Source organism: Phyllostomus discolor, chromosome 3 (assembly GCF_004126475.2).
Source record: "Phyllostomus discolor isolate MPI-MPIP mPhyDis1 chromosome 3, mPhyDis1.pri.v3, whole genome shotgun sequence".
Classification (NCBI taxonomy): domain Eukaryota; kingdom Metazoa; phylum Chordata; class Mammalia; order Chiroptera; family Phyllostomidae; genus Phyllostomus; species Phyllostomus discolor.
In genome coordinates this window covers 161,313,333-161,332,184 of record NC_040905.2, presented here as the reverse complement: position 1 = coordinate 161,332,184, position 18,852 = coordinate 161,313,333, and the positions used below count along the sequence as shown (strand labels likewise).

Sequence of the window (18,852 nt, the reverse complement as noted above, 5' to 3'; positions counted from 1 at the left end):
TGAATGTGAAAAAATCTGATTTCATTCATTTTCTTTGTTTCTCTTTCTTTCTTTCGATTGATTTTTTGGCGAGAGAGAGAGAAACATTGCTTTGTTGTTCCATTTACTTTTGGATTCAATGGTTGACTCTTGTGTGTGCCCTGAGCAGGTACCAAACCCAGAACCTTGCTGTACTGGGACAATGCTTTAACCATCTAAGCCACCCAAACAGGGCTTTCATTCATTTTTTAAGAGTAATTTTTCTGCATGAAGGATTAAGAAAATATATTCTTCAGAATTAAAAATAAAAATTAGTTAATAGGCCAGACTGACAAGGAATTGTGTATATTTAGTTAGTTTGAAAATAGTTTAGTTAGTTTAGTTAGTGAAAAGAGACAGTATAGTGAAGTTGCTAGGTAATGGAGTTCTGGATTCAAGTTTTGACTCTACCACTTTCTAACTCTGTAAACCTTGAGCCTCTCTAAGTCCCAGTGTCTTCATTTGTAAAAATAGGGACAATAATAACTACTTCATGTAATTGTTTAGAGGGTTAAAATTAAGTAATGTAAAGTGCTTATAGCAGTATCTACACATAGTGAAAGTTGGATAAATACTAATTACCATTATGATTATTTGTGTAACAGCACCAGTCACTAGGAAGTTCTTTGTGGCTAATCCAAAATATACTGCTAAGGGCATCATTTCCAGCATTAAAAAAATAAAGGAAAAACATGGTAATGTAGGTATTACTACCATGTCCACTCTACAGACGAGGAACAGTTAAGGGTAGCTTAGAAGGCTAGCAGGGCCACATGAAGGTGCTCAGCATGGGCCAGGAAGCCCATCAGCACGGACTCAACTTACGATATTGCTACTGAATGACCTAAGGTCCCTCAACTACTTGGTCTCATCTGGTCTCTATAGCATAGGAGGAATCATGCCCACACTTGTAGGAATCCAGTATACTTTCTGACTTGTTTACACGCTGTTAGGAGAATTGGGAGATTTAGTAGAAAGATTCTAACCCACATATAGAGTACAAAGAAGGTACACTCTATCTTATCTACTCCTAATCAAGTCTTCATTGACTTCATTAATATGCATGAAAATCATCAGGGAATTTGTTGAAAATGCTAATTATTGGGCCATACCATCATGAAATTCTGATTCAGGGAGTCTGAGGCTTGGCCAAGGAATCTGCATTTTAAATGTATTGTCAGGTGATTCTGATGCAGGTGATGAGCATACCACACTATGGGAAAACTAATCTCCTCAATAACAGTTTCATGTTTTAAAAAATAGCACTTATTTTTGCCCTGGCTGGTATGGCTCAGTGGCTTGAGCACCAGTCTGCGAACCAAAGGGTCATGGGTTGGATTCCCACTTAGGGGACATGCCTGGATTGTGAGCCAGGTCAGGTCCCGGTCGGGGGCACATAAGAGGCAACCACACACTGATGTTTCTCTCCCTCTCTTCCTTCCCCTCTAAAATAAATAAATAAACAAACAAACACATAAAATAATAGCACTTATTTTTCTGATTATAAAAGAAAAAATTAGAAAATGCTAAGAATATAAAAAAACATTAATTATACTTTAATAGATGATTGTTGCAAATATTTTGTTGGCTATCCTCAAATCCTTTTTAAAAAAATATGCAGCCACTTTCCTGTATCTCTTTTCAGGGACTTATAATCAAGTTTAATCAGTATTCAATTTAATAGGTATGTTCCTTTTATATTAACCCTTTAGGTTTTTATAAATTATTTCTATGTTTGAAATATATTTAAATTCATTCTATGAAATTTACTTACATTTCTGTTGGGTCTGTATATTGGGCTATATATTTCAGGCCCATACTGACCAGGTCATACTTGTAAGATTCTCACAATTCTTCGAGCATAAGGATTAATTACATTCATAACTGTTAGAGAATATGAAATTACATAGTCTGAAGCTTATAATCAAAGTTTTGCCTTTGAGCTTTATTTTTTGGTGCACACCTGCTGATGTGACATTGTATCAGAGGTAATAATAATAACATTTCTTCAAGAATGATATACAAATGGCCTAGTATGTGAAAAGATGTTCAACATCACTAATAATCAGCTATGCAAATAAAAACCACGATATCATTTCACATGCACCAAAATGGCTAGTATAAAAGCAACATAAAATAACAAGTGTTGGTAAGGATGTGGAGAAATTGGAACCTCTGTGCACTATTGGTAGGATTATAAAATGGTGCAACCTCTCCTCTCCTCTATGGAGAACAGTATGGAGGTTCCTAAAAAATTAAAAATAGAACCACCATATGATACAGCAATGCTACTCCTGGATATGTATCAAAAAGAATTAAAAGCAGGAACTTAAACAGTTATTTGTACACCAGAGTTCACAGCAGCTTTATTCGCAATAGCCAAAAGGTGGAAACAACCCATGTAGCCATCACTGTATGAATGTATAAACAAAATGTGGTGTGTACACACACACACACACACACACACACACACACACAAAATGGGATATTATTTAGGCTTAAAAAGGAAGAAAATCCTGTCATGTGCTACAACCCTGAGGACATTATACTAAGTGAGAAAGCTGGTCCACAATAAGACAAATACTGTATGATTCCACTTATTTGAGGCAACTAAAGTAAAGAAACAGAAAGTAGAATGGTGGTTATCAGGGACTGACACAGAGTTTCAGTTTTGCAAGATGAAAAAGTTCTGGTGAGCTGTTTCACAACAATGTGGATATAATTATGCTACTGATCTGTACATTTAAAAATGGTTAAGACAGTACATTTTGTTTTGTGTTTACCACAATAGAACATAAACTCTAAAAAGGTAATAATAAAAAGAACAGTGTTGCCCTTTTATAATATTTTGAACTGTTACAGAACATAACAGTTATATGGTTAATATTAAGGTTGGTTTGAGAAAAATTGCATGGAACCTGCTAATTGCTAGAACAGTACTCATTTGGGGTTTATAATTCTTGAAGTTGTCAGATAAACCTAGTAGAAAGATAAGAATAATAGATGAGAATAAGACAGAAGCCCAAACTATTACATACTGATAACAATCTAAAATGGTTTGTTACAACTAACAACTAAATTTGACCCTACGCTTATTGATAAATATGGGTAATAAAGGAACAGTGCAATGCATATGCATATTTGTCTGAATAGATGGGGAGAAGAAGGGGGAAGAGGAGGAAGAAATATAGGTAGAGAAGGAGGAAGAAAAGCGAGATATCTGATTGGAATTATGGCAAACTGTACTATTTCACATTATTGGGTTAAACAATTTCTCTTTCCAAATCCTCTTGCTGTTTTAACAAAGAATATACACAGAAAATTCAGGTGTTGTATTTTTTATACTGGAAAAATTACTGAGACATGGTTAAACATATCCCATTTTGCTTGATTAGGAACAATGGGTTTCTTTATTTTCTAGTTTGTGTTCATTCACCAGCCTAGGAAGTCTTATTTGCATCCACTAAGGCTTATTAATAATAAGCCATTCTGCCTTCAAGGTTAATTAAATGTTTCCAAGTAATATTTAACACTGTTTACTATGAGGAGGATTGTGGACAAGGTAGACTGGTTCGTCATCTATGACCACAGTTACTAAGATGTTCTTTTTAATTTAAATGTTTATATTTTTTATTATTGAAAATTTCAACCATATAGAAAATGAGCATGAATAACACAATGCATTCCCAAGTACCCATCACTTAGCCTCAAAAATTATCAACTCATGGCCAACCTTGTTTCATATATTTCCACCTTCTCTATTCATCCCCAGATTATTTTGAAGCAACACCCAGACATCTTATCATTCAAGCTGAGATATTCAGCTTCAAAAGGGGATAAATGATAATCCAGAATCTAGCATGGTCACATATGAATTGTTTTTGTTTAAATAAATTATGTAATTTTTGTAATATATTGATTATATATGTTGATATCTGAAGTATAGGGACATTTTCAGCAGTCACTCAATCTATATGGTAGTGTGGTAGCCACACACACACAGTCTAACCCAGAAGCAAATACATTAGTTGCACATAAAAGTATAATAAAGTTGGATATTAAAAGTGTATTAAAGAGTCATAAATTAAAGTTTTATCACCTTTAGTGAATATTATTATTGGCTGATATGGAGGTCACCAAATATTGGGAGTGGTATGCTTGGGACCAAATTCTGGTCTTGGTTCTGTGCTGTCATCAGAAGTTTGTGAATGTGTATGTACACAAGGCCTACTTTTAGTCTGGTGACTCAGGGTGCCTTTCCTGCTAATCCTCTCACTAGTCTTGGGACTGTGCCTGAAAATTCCACATTACTACATTACTTCCTTTGATTTGCTAGCACTGCAGGCCCCACTTAAATCAGGGTAAGTGGGACATTATCAATCATTAGCAACTTAAATGTTTTACATAACTTTTTTCCTTACTGCAAAAGTAATGAGTTCATTAGAGACAATTTGAAAAATACAAGCCCAAAAAGGAACATAAAAAGCACCTCTAATCAGCAGGCAGCACCGATATTATAGTGTCTTTTCTTTTTTCCTAAGCACACGTTTTTTTGTGAACATATGATAGTTTACATACTCTTTAATCTGCTTTCATTATAGTATAGTGAAGTACTTCTATATGATTAAATATTCTTTCCCAACAGTTCTTTATTCTTATACAGTATTCCCTTGTAAGAAAGAACTGTAATTAATGTGTTTTGGGGGGACATTTAGCTTATTTCCCTTTAGCGACAACTTTATGGGGTGCATTGTGAAAGCTAAAAGCTCTGTACATCTCAGTGTTTATTTCCTTAGAAAATAATCATAGGGAAAAATAGCTGAGGCCAAGGGTATGCATATTTTTAAGATCTCTTTTTTAATGTAATGCCAACTACCCTTTAGAAAAATTGCACCAAATTATATCCCCACTGAGTTTACAAATATATCTATGTTCCTGTGTACCCTTACCAACATTTATTGTAATAAAAAAAAAAGCCTGTTAGTTTGATAGATGAAAACATGTACCTATTAACTTTCTCATATCAGTTTAGTCTTGGCTCAGAACAGAGTTCAGTAAGTTTGACTACAGTGCTGGTGATGGGGTAGGGAAAGGGGGAGAAGCAAGATACAGGGCATAGGAATTGCTAATAGATTTTACAAAATAAAATTGGAGTGTGATACTTGAAAGTTGAAAAATTAAGTCCAAAAATTTCTATCACAATGCAGGAACTCTTAAGCAGGGGGCTGTGAAGAGTCAGATTATTATACTTTTTCTCCCACAGGGAGAAAGGCCCAGAGGATCTCCTCCTCTCCCTCTCACTGGAGGAAGCAACTACAATCACTTCAATCCAGTCTAAAAATCACTGGGTCTGTAGAAGGAAGATAAGTTCTTTTCAAGCCCTGTGGCTTCAGGATCTTCTACCACTTTGGATCCTGTTTCCTTATTAAGAAAATGAGAATAACATCACACCTACCTTGAAGATTTACTGTGGAATAAATCAAGTCATACATTTGAAAATATTTTGTAAATCTTAACTGTTACAAGGGACTGTGGCAGGGGAATTAAATTCTAAAGCCAGCCAAGTAAAGTAAAAACTGAGTGCAACAAGTTATTCAGAAGTTCCTTAAACTGAACACGAGTGCAGAAAGATGCTTACATTTAAGAGTTTGAGAACAAAGACCCTCTGACCACAGCTGAGGCAAATGTACTCTCAGTAAAATTGCCAGTAGAATTGCTGCATTTTATTTTCATTCCCTCTCTTTTTCTGCTAATTGCATAAATGAATCTAAGTTAGAAAAAAGTATGATGCAATTGTTATTCTTCTACAATTTTATATTGGCAAGTCAAGAAACCTCTCTGGGTCTCTATTTTGTCTAATGGTGTAGTTCAGCTGGATCAGGGTTTTATCCAGTATTTCATTTGACAAATATTTTTAGTTTACTATTTTTATTATATTCCAGGCTGCTGTGTTGCATGTAGGGGGCGGAACACCATGAAGGAGACACAGTCTGACCACAAGTGGCTGGCAAGTGGTGAGGCAGTTTCAACTTTGATTTGAGGAATCTGGGTTATTTGATTTACCTTCTGTGGAATGCAGTGAATGTTCAGAAAAATTTTGTAAAGTTACATATTTTGTTGTGACTACCAGCTACAATGCTCCATATGATATGGATTTACTTTTTTTTTTTTTTTTTGCTGTCTACGTTGCTACTTTTTAAAATGTGAGTTAAGTTTTTGTTTTGTTTTTAACCTGGGCTAACACAAATTAATTGAAAAAGTAACATAAACATATAGAAAAATTCAAACTGTACAAAAAAGATAAACAATCAGAAGCAAGTTTTTCTTCCCAGACCCCCACGCCACTCTCACTCCACTCAATCCCCGTTCATGCTGTCCTCTTATTCACAGGTAATCACTGGGTCAATAAAACAAACAGTTGTTAAAGTGATCCCTGTGGTCCAAAAGTTAAACACTGAACTACATAACGTCTAAAGTCCCTTCCAGCTCTGAAATGAGGTCCAAGTCTTTCCTGGCACATACCCTACGGAGGGTACAAGAGACAGACAAACCTCACCTTGTCCAAAATGTACAACTGGCAAAAGGACAGATGAATGCAAACTGAATTCAAAAATATATACTAGATTTAAACTCCTAAAGGACAAAGGACAGGACTCAGGCTCTTTCGTCGTTGGTTGTTTATTTACGGATTGAATTAAAGGCCCCTTCCAGATGTGCACTCCACGAGGGCGGGAACTTCACCACCAGCTTTCACAGCACACAGTGAGATTACTGGTCCAGAGACCCAACTGCAGAGCACTGAAGTCGCGGCCAGGAGCCCTGGGTGGGAGCTCTAGCAGCCGGGGTCACGTATCCCGTATCCCTCGCTCCCCGCGCTGCCCCCCCCCCCCCCCCCCCCCATCCTCTCTCTTCTCGCCCCAGTCCCTTCCGCCCAGGCCGAGGAACGCCGGGCAGCTCTCACTAAAGGCCTTACCAATCCACAAGAGAAGTCATATTTGGCTGGGCCAGGGGAGAGGCGTGTAGCGCAAAAAAAAGAAGCATCGCAGCATCGTCACGCCTGGCTCTGCCTCTCGGCCTCCCAGTCTCCAGCGATCACCCCACCCTCCTGGCCAGGAGTGCAACTCTAGATTGCGAGTGGGAGGCGCAGAGAAGCCAGAGAGGGGCAATACCTCTTACGTAAAGACTCTGCGCGGAGGCCGCTGGAGAAGATTGGGGCGGGGCTTCAGAGGGGGGGAGGGGGGGAAAAGAAGGGAGAAGTCTCCAGTGCGCGCGCGCGCGCTAACCTTCCCACGCGGCGCGCAGTGGTGACGCCCGCGCGGCCCGAGAATGGGGCGGGGCTGGGGCGGGTCTCCGCTCTCTGCCCGCCCCCTCTTAGTCCAACCTTTTCCCTCCTCCCTCCTTCCCGTACCCCGTACCCCGTCAGCTCCAGAGGTGCCTTCGTAGTTTAGCAACGCATCGGCCAGGCCAGGCCAGCGGGCAGATGCCCCAAGCTGCTGCAGCCGCCGTCGCCGCCGACTCCGTCGGTGGCGGTGTAGGAGGCAGGCGTCCGGCCCCGGGCCACTGAGTGTGACGGACGGGGCCGGGGGCCGCCGGGCGCCGCGGCTTCTGCGGCTCCGCGCGGACCATGTATTTCCTGAGCGGCTGGCCCAAGAGGCTGCTCTGCCCTCTGGGGAGCACGGCCGAGACGCCTTTCCACGTCCAGTCCGATCCCCAGAGGACTTTCTTCGCAGTGCTGGCCTCGGCCCGCCTCAGCATCTGGTACTGCCGAGTAAGTAGAGCTGCCCGTAGCCTCTCTGCGCTCCCTCCCCGGCGTCCCGGCACCACCCCGCCCTCAACTTCCACCCAGAGTCCCAGGCCCTTTCCCCTTCACGCAGACCCTTTCATCACGGCCGTCCACCTCCTTGTTCCACCTACTCTGACCCGGGATCCGGGGTCCGGGCCCGTCCTCCGGCTGGGGCTCCGGGGCGGATACAGTTGCTGCTGCTGCCAAAAATCCTGTGCCTTACTGCGTTGGACCGACCGCCGTGCACAGGGCAGACCCCGCGCCTCTCTCGGCTGAGCCCGGACTTACCCTCCCCTCCCTTCCCCGGTTTCCCCTGAACAAATTTGTTTAAACTTTCCACAATTAGAAAGCTAGCGGCTGTTGTGTTCCCAGCCCTTCTTTGCTTTAAAGGCCGTTGATGTGGAGTTAGGGTCAGCGTGTTAGACTTCTTATCCAGTGCCAGACTTTATAGGCCTCTCATAACTTATTTCTGGCAACTACAGCTAGAGTTCTTTATTTCTTCTCTAAAGGTCTGGTTAATTTCTTGCCTTCCCCGAGCATCTCTCCATTTGCAAGCTGGTCCTTTTTTTCTGCTGCTCTTGGACTCTTAAGTAGAGAATTGTGCTTGTTGGGGGCGGGGGGAGAGTTAGTAGGGCTGAAATAGAACTCAAATCTGTTCGCACTACATCAGAGATACTAACAGCTGGAAATAAGATTTGGGGAGAGCACGAAACAGTTTCTTGCTTGCTGTGAATCCTGTTTTCTTCTTTCTTGTATCTAATTGCCGAGTAGATAAGAAAAAAGGCTTAAAAAGTAAATAGTGGATGAGATACACTATATTCTTCGCGAACTGTCTATAAAGGCTACAAAACAGGGTATAAAAGTGTTCTTGTTCTTTTTCTTAAAAGAAGGCGGCACTAATCGATGTCAGAGTGAAGTTTTTATCTTTCCAGAGGTAACTTGACCATGTGGGAATAGGTTTTGACCTTGGCTTTATTAAATCTGTGTGAAATACTGACGTTAGTTAAATTAGTTAAAACCCTCAGCTCTCTGTTTAACCACCTGAACACCCTTTGCTATCCTCACATCCCTGGTAAATGTGGTGATGCGATTGAGACATTTCTGGTTTTTCCTTTATGTGACTATCATATGTTGTAAATCAGACTTTTACCTTTAAGTTTCGGTTGATTTAATTTTTAAATATATATTAAAACAAGGTAGGCTGTTATAAAGCCGACATTGTGACTTTTGTCTGGCGGTTGATTGCATTTTTTGAAATAATTTAATTTTTTAGTTACACTTGACACAATATTATACTAGTTTCAGGGGTACAACATAGTGATTAGACATTTATATACCTTACAAGGTAATCACCTCAATAAGTCTAGTACCCATCTGATACCATATAGTTATTAGAATTTTTTAAAATTTTAATTGTTGTTCAAGTACAGTTTTCTGTCTTTTACTCCCATCCCAGCCCACCCCCCCCATTGCATTTTTTGAAAAGAAAAATACGGTGTATCATTTAGTTCTTAAATAAAATACTAATTCATTTACATTGTGTCTGCCAATTGAATACTTTTTTATACTTGGGTGCATATACCTATATAAAGCACATGCTGAAAAAATAATTATAGCTTGAATTTTAAATTGTCTTCTGAGTTTAGTGAGTGATTTCACTGCAATGTAAAAAATTGTAAAGACTAAAATTTTAACTTTCCTTATTTCTAAAAAGGTGGACCTAACTTATTTTTAGGCAGAATTCAACTTACTATGAGGGATGAATAGACCAGAAGCCTGTAAGTTACTTTAATCTTCTGTAAAAGAAACAAAAATACACTCCAGTTTTATGAATATTGAGAATATCTGTTTTTGGTTTGTTTGTTTTTTTTACTTTTAGAGTTATTGTATAAAAAATGCTGTGTAAATCGAAGGCAGTCCTGGAATTTAGAACTACTCATACTCTTTTCATTTAAACTGCTACCCTACACACAGAGAGCTACCTTTTACAGAAGTCCTGGGGCCACTACCATTAAGGTCCAATGTACAGAAAGTTAGGTTATAGGAAATCTTTGGGTCCAGGGATATGAGGTGAAATGAAATGAAATGGTATCTTGGGGAAGGCTGCAAAGTGCTGTAGGCTTATGAGTGGTCAATCTTGACCTTTGGCATCAGCTTCATCACTTTAAAAATGAAGTATTGGATCAGTTGATTTTAAGCTCTTTGATTATAGAACTGGGCGAATGGGGAACAGGTGTCAGACTTCAGCTTTCAGTCTCCTATTCTTGAATTATGCCTTTTTTTTTTTTTTGCTGAACCTGAAATTTTTTATTTTGATTTTTTATTTTCTGCACTTAACTGAAACTATATAAGTTAAAATAAATTTAGGTTAACATATTTCCTCCAAATGTGAAAACACCTCTAGCTAAATTGAGCTGTCATTTATCCCACATAATTTATACTGAATTGGGCTAAAATGTTTGCATGAGAACATGAAAGCTTTGATATTGGAGAGGTTGTATATGCAAGTATATACACTTTGTAGAATAAAGTGAATTTTGAGGATCTAAAGAAGGGTTTTACGGAGTAGTTGAAGCCTTAAAAGCCAATTGAGGGCTTTTGGAGACGGAGAGAAATCAAAGAGATGAAAACATTACACGCTTTGCCTCAAATTTTGTTGGGTCTCTCTTAGTAAGTTAAATTCACTTAAGAGGGATGTATTGTTTTAATAAAGAAACTTAACCTTGTGGAAGGAACATGCATTTATTAGTCTAAATTGGATTTTTTGATGTCCAAGAGAATTGCTATATGTTAAATGTTGATTAGTCATTAAACTGTGGAAACATTAGAGTGAAATCTCTAAAAATAACTTACATTTCATGGTTCTTTTAGTGAACTTTCATGTACTCCTTATAGCTACTGTTATATAGCATAAGTATCTAATGGAATCCCAGTTATAGAGTCATATCTCTTGAAAATTCTTCCCAGATTCCAAATTTGAAGAATACAGTGCTGTTTAGATGTGTTTATGAACAAAAGAGTTTTTGTAGATACTTTGGTTTTTTATTTCATTTTTAGTTTGAGGATATAACCAGTTCTGAGTGTCACTTGATTTCTCTATTTTGTGATTCTACTTAGAAATTCTGAAAACTACTCAAGAGTTTACAACAGGGATCATTTAGATATTTTGGAACCCAAAAAAGTGTGCTTAAAAAAGATTTGGTATGTGCATGTCAAGTTGGGGTGGTAGACGTGTGACTTTATTTATTGAACAATTGACATCTTTCTGTCAAGGGCATTGTAAAAGGGCTAGTTTCAGCTTCAAGAATGAAGCTGCTATTTAATATTTAAAGCACATTATGATTTATCATTGACATGGGTGTTTCATGAAATGAATTGTGTTTTGTCCTATACCAAAGAGGCTAGAATTATTCTTATAATATACTATTTAACTGTTGATATGAAAGTCTACGTATGTGAATGTGAATCACAAAATGATACCTTAGAATGCTGTAATTCTACATTAGTGTTATCTCAATTTCCAGATCATTGATTATTTCAAATATATAAATTAGCTTCTCCAGTATTTTTGAACACCTCCTGTGAAAGATAGCATAAATGGGCACTATATGAAAGGGATGAAGGGGCATACTGTATGTATCATAACAAAACATTTTACCCAAAGACATTAGTGTGTTAGCATGATAAATGAAAATTTTGTGAGTTATCACTGTGAAAGTTGCTAATAAAAACTTACAAATTATGTGTCTTTGCATAACTCTTATTGGTATATGCTAATAATAGAAAACAGTGAGATACGTGTTCAGTGAAGCAAGTTGTAGGATTGGGTGTCTGGTTAACTGTATAACCTCAGGAAGGGCATTTAATTTGTACCTATATTTGCCCAACTCACACTTTCAAATCTATTCTATTACTGCCTTCAGAGAGCCTTCCTTATAAACTACTGCTTAGAAGTCTTTTAGGGTTCAGTGCTGGTTACAGAATGAAGTTCAAATTCCTTACTTTGATATCATAGACACTCCCCTCTTGGAGTGCTGTTTTGCCCCATCTCTACCTATAAGAATATTATCCTTTAGCGTCTATTGAAATTCTGATTTCTATATGTTATTCTCATTATTTACCATAACCAGAAATACACATTTTTTGATGAAGTCTCTTTGTATTGTTGGTTTGCCACATGCTTTATTTCTCCAACTAGATTATAACTGACTAGAGTTCAGAAATAATCATATTTTGTATTATTTATAATGCCTTGAACAAAACTATGCTTAATAATTATTTTTAAAATAAATTAATGAATTTGGGATATATGTCCTATGTGTATAGCACAGAATTTTTTTAAAGGTTTAATAATTGGAAGATTTTTAAAGTGTTGCCATGAAATTTTTAAAATATGGAATGATAAATTCCAGTTTAAGTTCAGCGAAACTTTAAAGAGGTTTGTATATGTGAAAGTGAATTAATTACTTTTTTGAAATACATAGTAGAAAAGCAGTTCACATTATTCATAATAAATAGCCAATGTATGGAAACAACCTAAATATCGATGTCAGTGGATGAATGGATAAAAATATGTATATATAATGGAATATTATTCAGCCACGAAAAAGAAGGACCTCTTGCCATTTGTAACAGCTTGGATGGACCTTGAGGGCATTATGCGAAGTTGAATGAGTCAGATAAAGACAAACACTGTGTGGTATCACTTTATGTGGAAGTTAAAAAAGCCAAAGTCATTGAAACAGAGGTTAGAATGGTGGTTACAAGGGACTGTGGGGGTTGGGGAGTTGGGGAGATGTTGATCAAAGAGAACAAACTTCCAGCTCTAAGATGGGTAAGTTCTGGGGATCTAATGTACAGCATTGTGATTATAGTTAATAATACTGTATTACTTGAGAGTTGCTAAGTACTTGAAAATTGCTTAGGGCAGAGAAATGGTAATTATGGTAATTTATGGTAATTATGTGACCTGATTCAGGTGTTAGCTAACACTATGATCATTTTGTAAGGTTCAAGTGTTTCAAACCAACATGTGCATTTTAAACTTATACAGTACTGTATGCCAATTATATCAATAAAGCTAGAAATAAAAGTGGTACTTGATAAAGGGTCCTACTTTAATTATTAGATAATCTACACTTTACCAAAACTTAAACTGTTGTGCAGTAGTGTAATTAGTGGGAACTGTTGGTTCCCAGCATGTGTTTGTATTGATATAATCTGTCCAAAAAGAAAGACACACACAAAAGAAGCAGTATAAACAAATAAAGGTATTTCACTCATCTTTAGGTGCTTCTGAATCATTGACATTATCCATGTTAGAAGTAAACATTCATTGTGAGTTTACTCTGTCCTGGGTGGTTTACATCATGGGAAGCAAATTTTCCTGAATTTAGGTCCTTCACATGCCTCATTCATAACTTTCACACTGTTCTCATAGTACAAAGCTGACCCAACTTGAGATTATTTTTCAAAATAGATTAATTTGTATCTTTCTTACACATGGAAACCTAGCACCACTTATACTGATAGAGGATTAGTGTGTGAGGGAATACAATAAAAACAGTGTCATGAAATCGCTTCCTGTTAAAGGCTCTTGTCCTTTTCTTAAAAACATCAGTTGGCAAGTACAGGAGAGAGGTTTACGAGTAAACTAGCACCTCATAAAGATTTCCTCCTTATCTAGATCAAAAGAGTTAAAGAAGAATTGAAAAAATTTTCTCATTGTCTGATTAAATATTTAATACAGTGTTTGTAAATGTTACCTAAAATGGTGGTGTAGAAAGTATTGTATTAAGTATTTCACTTACTGCTATATAAAGCATTTATGTATTAGGTAATTCATGAAATTAGAAAAAAATAAATTTACAATTTAAAAATGTTTCTAAATATTCTAGAATTCAGATTTGCTACAAAGTGAGACAGTTACTTAAAATATTTTTATGAACCAGTAAGCATCAATTGGTTGGAGTCAAGGTATTTTTACCTTTTAAGTTCATTATAATTGCGTTACTTTGGGTAGCCACCACAAGCCTATCCATCTCCCCAAGTGATATGGCTTTTTCAATCATAAATTATATATAAACTTACATGTGAAACTTTGGATATTGTTGGTTTACTGTAGAATTAGCTATGGTTTAATTTTCTAAAAGTTATATTGAGGTTTATAAATATATATTGAAGTGAACAGTAATTTTTAGTAAACCTAGAGCTGTTGCACCATCATCACAATCTAGTTTGAGAACATTTATAGCAATCCATAAGGTATTAATTATCGCATTTGCGTTCAACCTCTCCACTCTAACCCCAGAAACCTGTTAGTTTGCTTTTTATCCCTTTGGATTTGCTTTTCTGGAAATTTCATGTTAAGTGTAATCATATAATATGTGGTCTTTTGTGCCTGGCTTTTATTTAGTATAATGTTTTTGTGGTACTTTGTTTTATTTCTGAATATTATTCCATTGTATGAATATACCACAGTTTTTAAATCCATTCACCAGTTGATGTTGCTATATAAACATTTGTTTACATGTCTTTGTGTGGATATATATTACTATTTCTTGTGGGGAGATACCTACAAATGGAAATGCTAGGTCACATGGCTGAATATATGTTTAGCTTTTTAGGAAATTGCAAAACTGTTCCAAAGTAGCTGTAATATTTTATTTTATATTCCTATCAGCAACGTGTGAAGGTTTCTTTCTCTCTACATCCTTTTATTACAGCCATTTTAGTTTTTATTTATAGCCATTACAGCTTATTAAGGTATGTCATTCTGACCTTAATGACTGGTAATGTTTAGCATCTTAATCAGTGTGCTCATTAGCCATTTGTATACCTTATTTGGTAAAATGCCTATTCAAATCTACCCCAACCCCTGTTTTAAATTGGAGCGTTTCTCTTACTGAATTATAAGAGTTCTTTATCAGATATATGATTTGCATATATTTTATCACATTCTGTGATTTGTCTTTCCGGTTTCTTACTGGTTTGGAGAGCAAAAGTTTAATTTTGATTAAGTCTAACTTTTTCTTTTATGAATCATGTTTTTTTTTAAGATTTTATTTATTTATTTTTAGAGAGGGAAGGGAGGGAGGGGGGAGAGAGAGAGAGAGAGAGAAAGAGAGAGAGAGAGAGAGATTGATTGATTGATTTTCAATGTGCGGTTGCAGGGGGTTTTGGCCTGCAACCCAGGAATGTACCATGGCTGGGAGTCGAACCTGGGACACTTTGGTTCCCAGCCCGCGCTCAATCCACTGAGCTACGCCAGCCAGGGCCGAATCATGTTTTTTGTGTCTCATCTAAGACACTTTTGGCCAATCTAAGGTCACAAGCATTTTCTGTGTTTTCTTTAGAAGTTTTATAGCTTAAGTTCTTGTACATAAGTCCATCATCCATTTTGAATTGATTTAATATATGGTGTGAGGCAAAGATCTAAGTTTAGTTTTTTTTTTTTCTTTTAACATACAGATCCAGTTGTTTTAGGACTGTTTCTTGGAAAGACTCTCTTCACTATTGAATTGCAGTGGTACCTTTCTCAAAAACCAATTGACCATAAATACAAGGGATTATTTCTGTATTATCTGTTTAGTTCCATTGATCAAATGGTCTATCATCATGAATGCATCACACTAGCTTTATAGCAAGTTCAGAAATTGGGTGGCGAAAGTCCTATTTTGTTTTTGTTCTAAAAATTATTTTGCTTATTCTAGATATTTCCATATAGATTTTAGAATCATCGTGTCAATTTCTATACAAAAAGAACTTACTGGAGTTTTCAGGGGATTGCACTAAATTTGTGTATCAATACAGAGAATTGACATTTTAGTATGGAATCTTCCAGCCAATGATTATGCAGTGTCTCTCCATTTAGGTTGTAAAAAATTTCTCTTAGCAGTATTTTGCAGTTTCCAGTGTACAGGTCTTTCAAACATTATGTTAAATATATTCATAAGTGTTTTAGTTATCCTTTATGATGCTGTTTGAATATATTTGTTAATTTCATTTTCAGATTGTTACTGGCATAGAGTATAGATATAAAATTCTTGTATATTGCTGTCTTGCAATATTGTCAGAACTTGTTTGTTCTAGTAGTTTTTTCTGGTTAGAACTAATAAATTTAGCAAAATTGTAGGTAACAAAATAAGTTGCATTTATATATAGTAACAATAAACATCCAAAAAAGAAATTAAGAAAACAATTCCCTTTATAAGAGCATCAAAAAGAACAAAGTTTTTAGGATTGAATTTAACTAAGGAGGTGAAAGACTTGTATGTTCAAAACTACAAAACATTGATGGAAGAAGATATTCAAGGAGAGTCAAATAAATGGAAAACATTCACATGTGTGTTCATTGATTGAGGACTTAATACTGTTAAAATGACAATACTACACAAAGCAATCTACAGATTCAGTGCAATTCCAACAGTGTTTTATTGCGGAAATATAAAAACCCATCCTAAAATTAATAGGTTATCTCAAGGAATTGCCCTCAGTAAACTAAAAATTTTACCAATTTTATGGATCTTTTCAGTCAACCAGCTTTTGGCTTTATTGACCTTAGCCTATTCTTTGTGTTGTATTTTGTTCATTTTTATTTTTCTTAATTATATTTCATTGATTATGCTATTACAGTTGTCCCAATTTTCCCCTTTGCCCCTCCTTCACCCAGCACCCCCAATTGGTCAGGCAATCCCACACCATCATTCATGTCCATGTTCATGCATGTAAGTTCTTTGGCTTCTCTATTTCCTATACTGTACTTTACATTCCCATGGCTATTCTGAAACTACCTATTTGTACTTCTTAATCCACTCACTTCTTCACCCATTCCCCTACATGTCCCTCACAACCATCTCCCATCTGGCAGCCATCAAAATGCTTTGTGTATCTATGATTCTGTCTCTGTTCTTGTTTGCTTAGTTTCTTCTTTAGATTCAGTTGTTGATAGATTTGTATTTTTGCTATTTTATTGTTCATAATTTTGATCTTTTTCTTCAATAGGTACTTTTACCATTCATGTAATAATGGCTTGGTGATGATGAACTTCTTTAGCTTTTTCTTGTCTTGGAAGCTCTTTATCTGCCGTTTGATTCTAAATGATAGCTTTGCTGGGTAGAGCAGTCTTGGCTGTAGGTCCCTGCTTTCATGACTTTGAATATTTCTTTCCAATCCCTATTAGCCTGCAAAGTTACTTTTGAAAAATCAGCTGATGGTCTTATGGGAACTCCCTTGTAAGTAACTAACTTCTCTTACTCCTTTTAAGATTTTCTCTTTATCTTTAACCTTTGGCATTTTAATTATGATGTGTCTTGGAGTGGGCCTCTTTGCATCCATCTTGTTTGGGACTCTGCTTCCTGGACTTGCATGTCTATTTCCTTTAAAATTAGGGAAGTTTTCTTTCATTCTTTTTTCAAATAGAGTTCCTATTTCTTGCTCTTTCTCTTCTCCTTCAGGCATGTCTGTTGCAAATGTTAGAATGCTAGAGTTGTACCAGAGGCTGCTTACACTATTCTCATATTTTTGGATTCTTTTTTCTTATTCTGTTGGTTGTTTTTTGGTTCCTTTATTCCAAATCATTGATTTGATTCTCAGCTTCATTCACTCTGCTGTTGTTTCCTTGTAAATTGTTCTTTATTTCAATTAGTGTATCCTCCATTCCTGACTGGATTATTATGCTGTTGAAGTTCTCACTAAGTTCTTTGAGCATCCTTATAACCAGTGTTTTGAACTCTGTATTTGGTAGATTATTTATTTCCATTTTTTTTTAGTTCTTTTTCTGGAGTGTTGATCTGTTCTTTCATTTGGGCTGTATTTCTTTGTCTCCTCCTTTTGGCAGCCTCCCTGTGTTTTTTTCTATGTATTAGATCGGGGGTGTCAAACTCATTTTCACTGGGGGCCACATCAGCCTCTCGGTTGCCTTCAAAGCTTAATGTAATTTTAGGACTGTATAAATGTCACTACTCCTTAACTAGGGGCAAGGAGCTTGGTGCTGCTGCCAGGTAGAAACAAGGTGCTGGGCCTGATAAAACAAGGTGGAGGGCCAGATTTGGCCTATGGGCCTTGTGTTTGCCACCTGTGTATTAGAGCTGCTATGACTCCCTATCTTGATAGTGTTACCTAATATAGTAGGTGTCCTGTAGAGTACAGTAGCACAGCCTCCTCTGTCACCCAAGCTGGATACTTAAAGTGTGCCCTTTGTGTGGGTTGAGTATACCCTCTACTTGTAGTTGAGCATTGATTACTGTTTGGCAGGTCAGTTGGAGGGATTAACCCAGGCTGGTCAGCTGCAAGGACTGGCTGTGTCCCCTGACCACCAATCTCCACCCTCCGTGGAGGATCAGTTGTGCAGGGGCAGGGTGGCAGTGCTCAACATGGTCTGTAGCTGTCCACTGGGTGTGCAGGCTCTGGGGTTTCCCAGGTGGTAGAGGCCAAGGTCAGCCCCCACCTGTGTTTTGCCTGGTGCCACCCTGCCTGAGTTATAAAGCAATATGAGGTGGCTGCTACTTGTGCTGGGCTTGGAGGTTCCCAGACAAAGACAAGCTGTGAATCTAGGTTGGTTGTTGCTAGTGGCAGTCCTGGGGCCACATAGCAAGAGGCATGGGGGCTAGGGGCTCACTGTGGCCCAGCTGTTGCTTGTTTGAGAGGACCTAGGAAATTGTGAAGCATGAGCTTAGGTCAGCTGTTCATATGGAAAAGTTACTGTTAATAGCTTGAGTGGGCTGTAAATTGGGTGGGACGGAATCTCAGGGGATCTCCTGGGTGGGACAGGCAGTGTTAGCCAGGTTGATGGAGTTTCAGTTACGGTACCCACCTGCTGGCTCCGTGACTCTGTGTGGGGAGAGTTCAGAAAAGGGACATTGGCCTCTGCTGGCCTTTCTGTCTGGGAGAAAGCTGTCTCCTTAATATAGTAGGACACCTACTATATTAGGTAGGTGTCTCCCAGATCTCACCTTGACACCAGACACTTCAGTTCCTCCCTGTATGCTGCTTGTGCCATTCAAGCTGCCACCCTGGTGCTGGAGCTCAGGAGTGAATCTGAGTAAGTCTGA

General features: G+C 37.5%; 1 protein-coding gene across 2 annotated transcripts in view; it reads left to right on the top strand.

Annotated features, from left to right (window-relative positions):
* The first annotated feature begins 7,396 nt into the window (after nt 1-7,396).
* The window catches only part of RIC1 (RIC1 homolog, RAB6A GEF complex partner 1), a 127,978-nt gene continuing 116,522 nt past the window's right edge, over nt 7,397-18,852 (top strand). For both annotated transcript variants that reach the window (XM_036021660.1, XM_028529249.2), the window contains exon 1: nt 7,397-7,786. In XM_036021660.1, the coding sequence (XP_035877553.1) occupies nt 7,643-7,786 (144 nt within the window). In that variant the 5' untranslated portion in view covers nt 7,397-7,642. The remainder of the gene's footprint in view (nt 7,787-18,852) is intronic.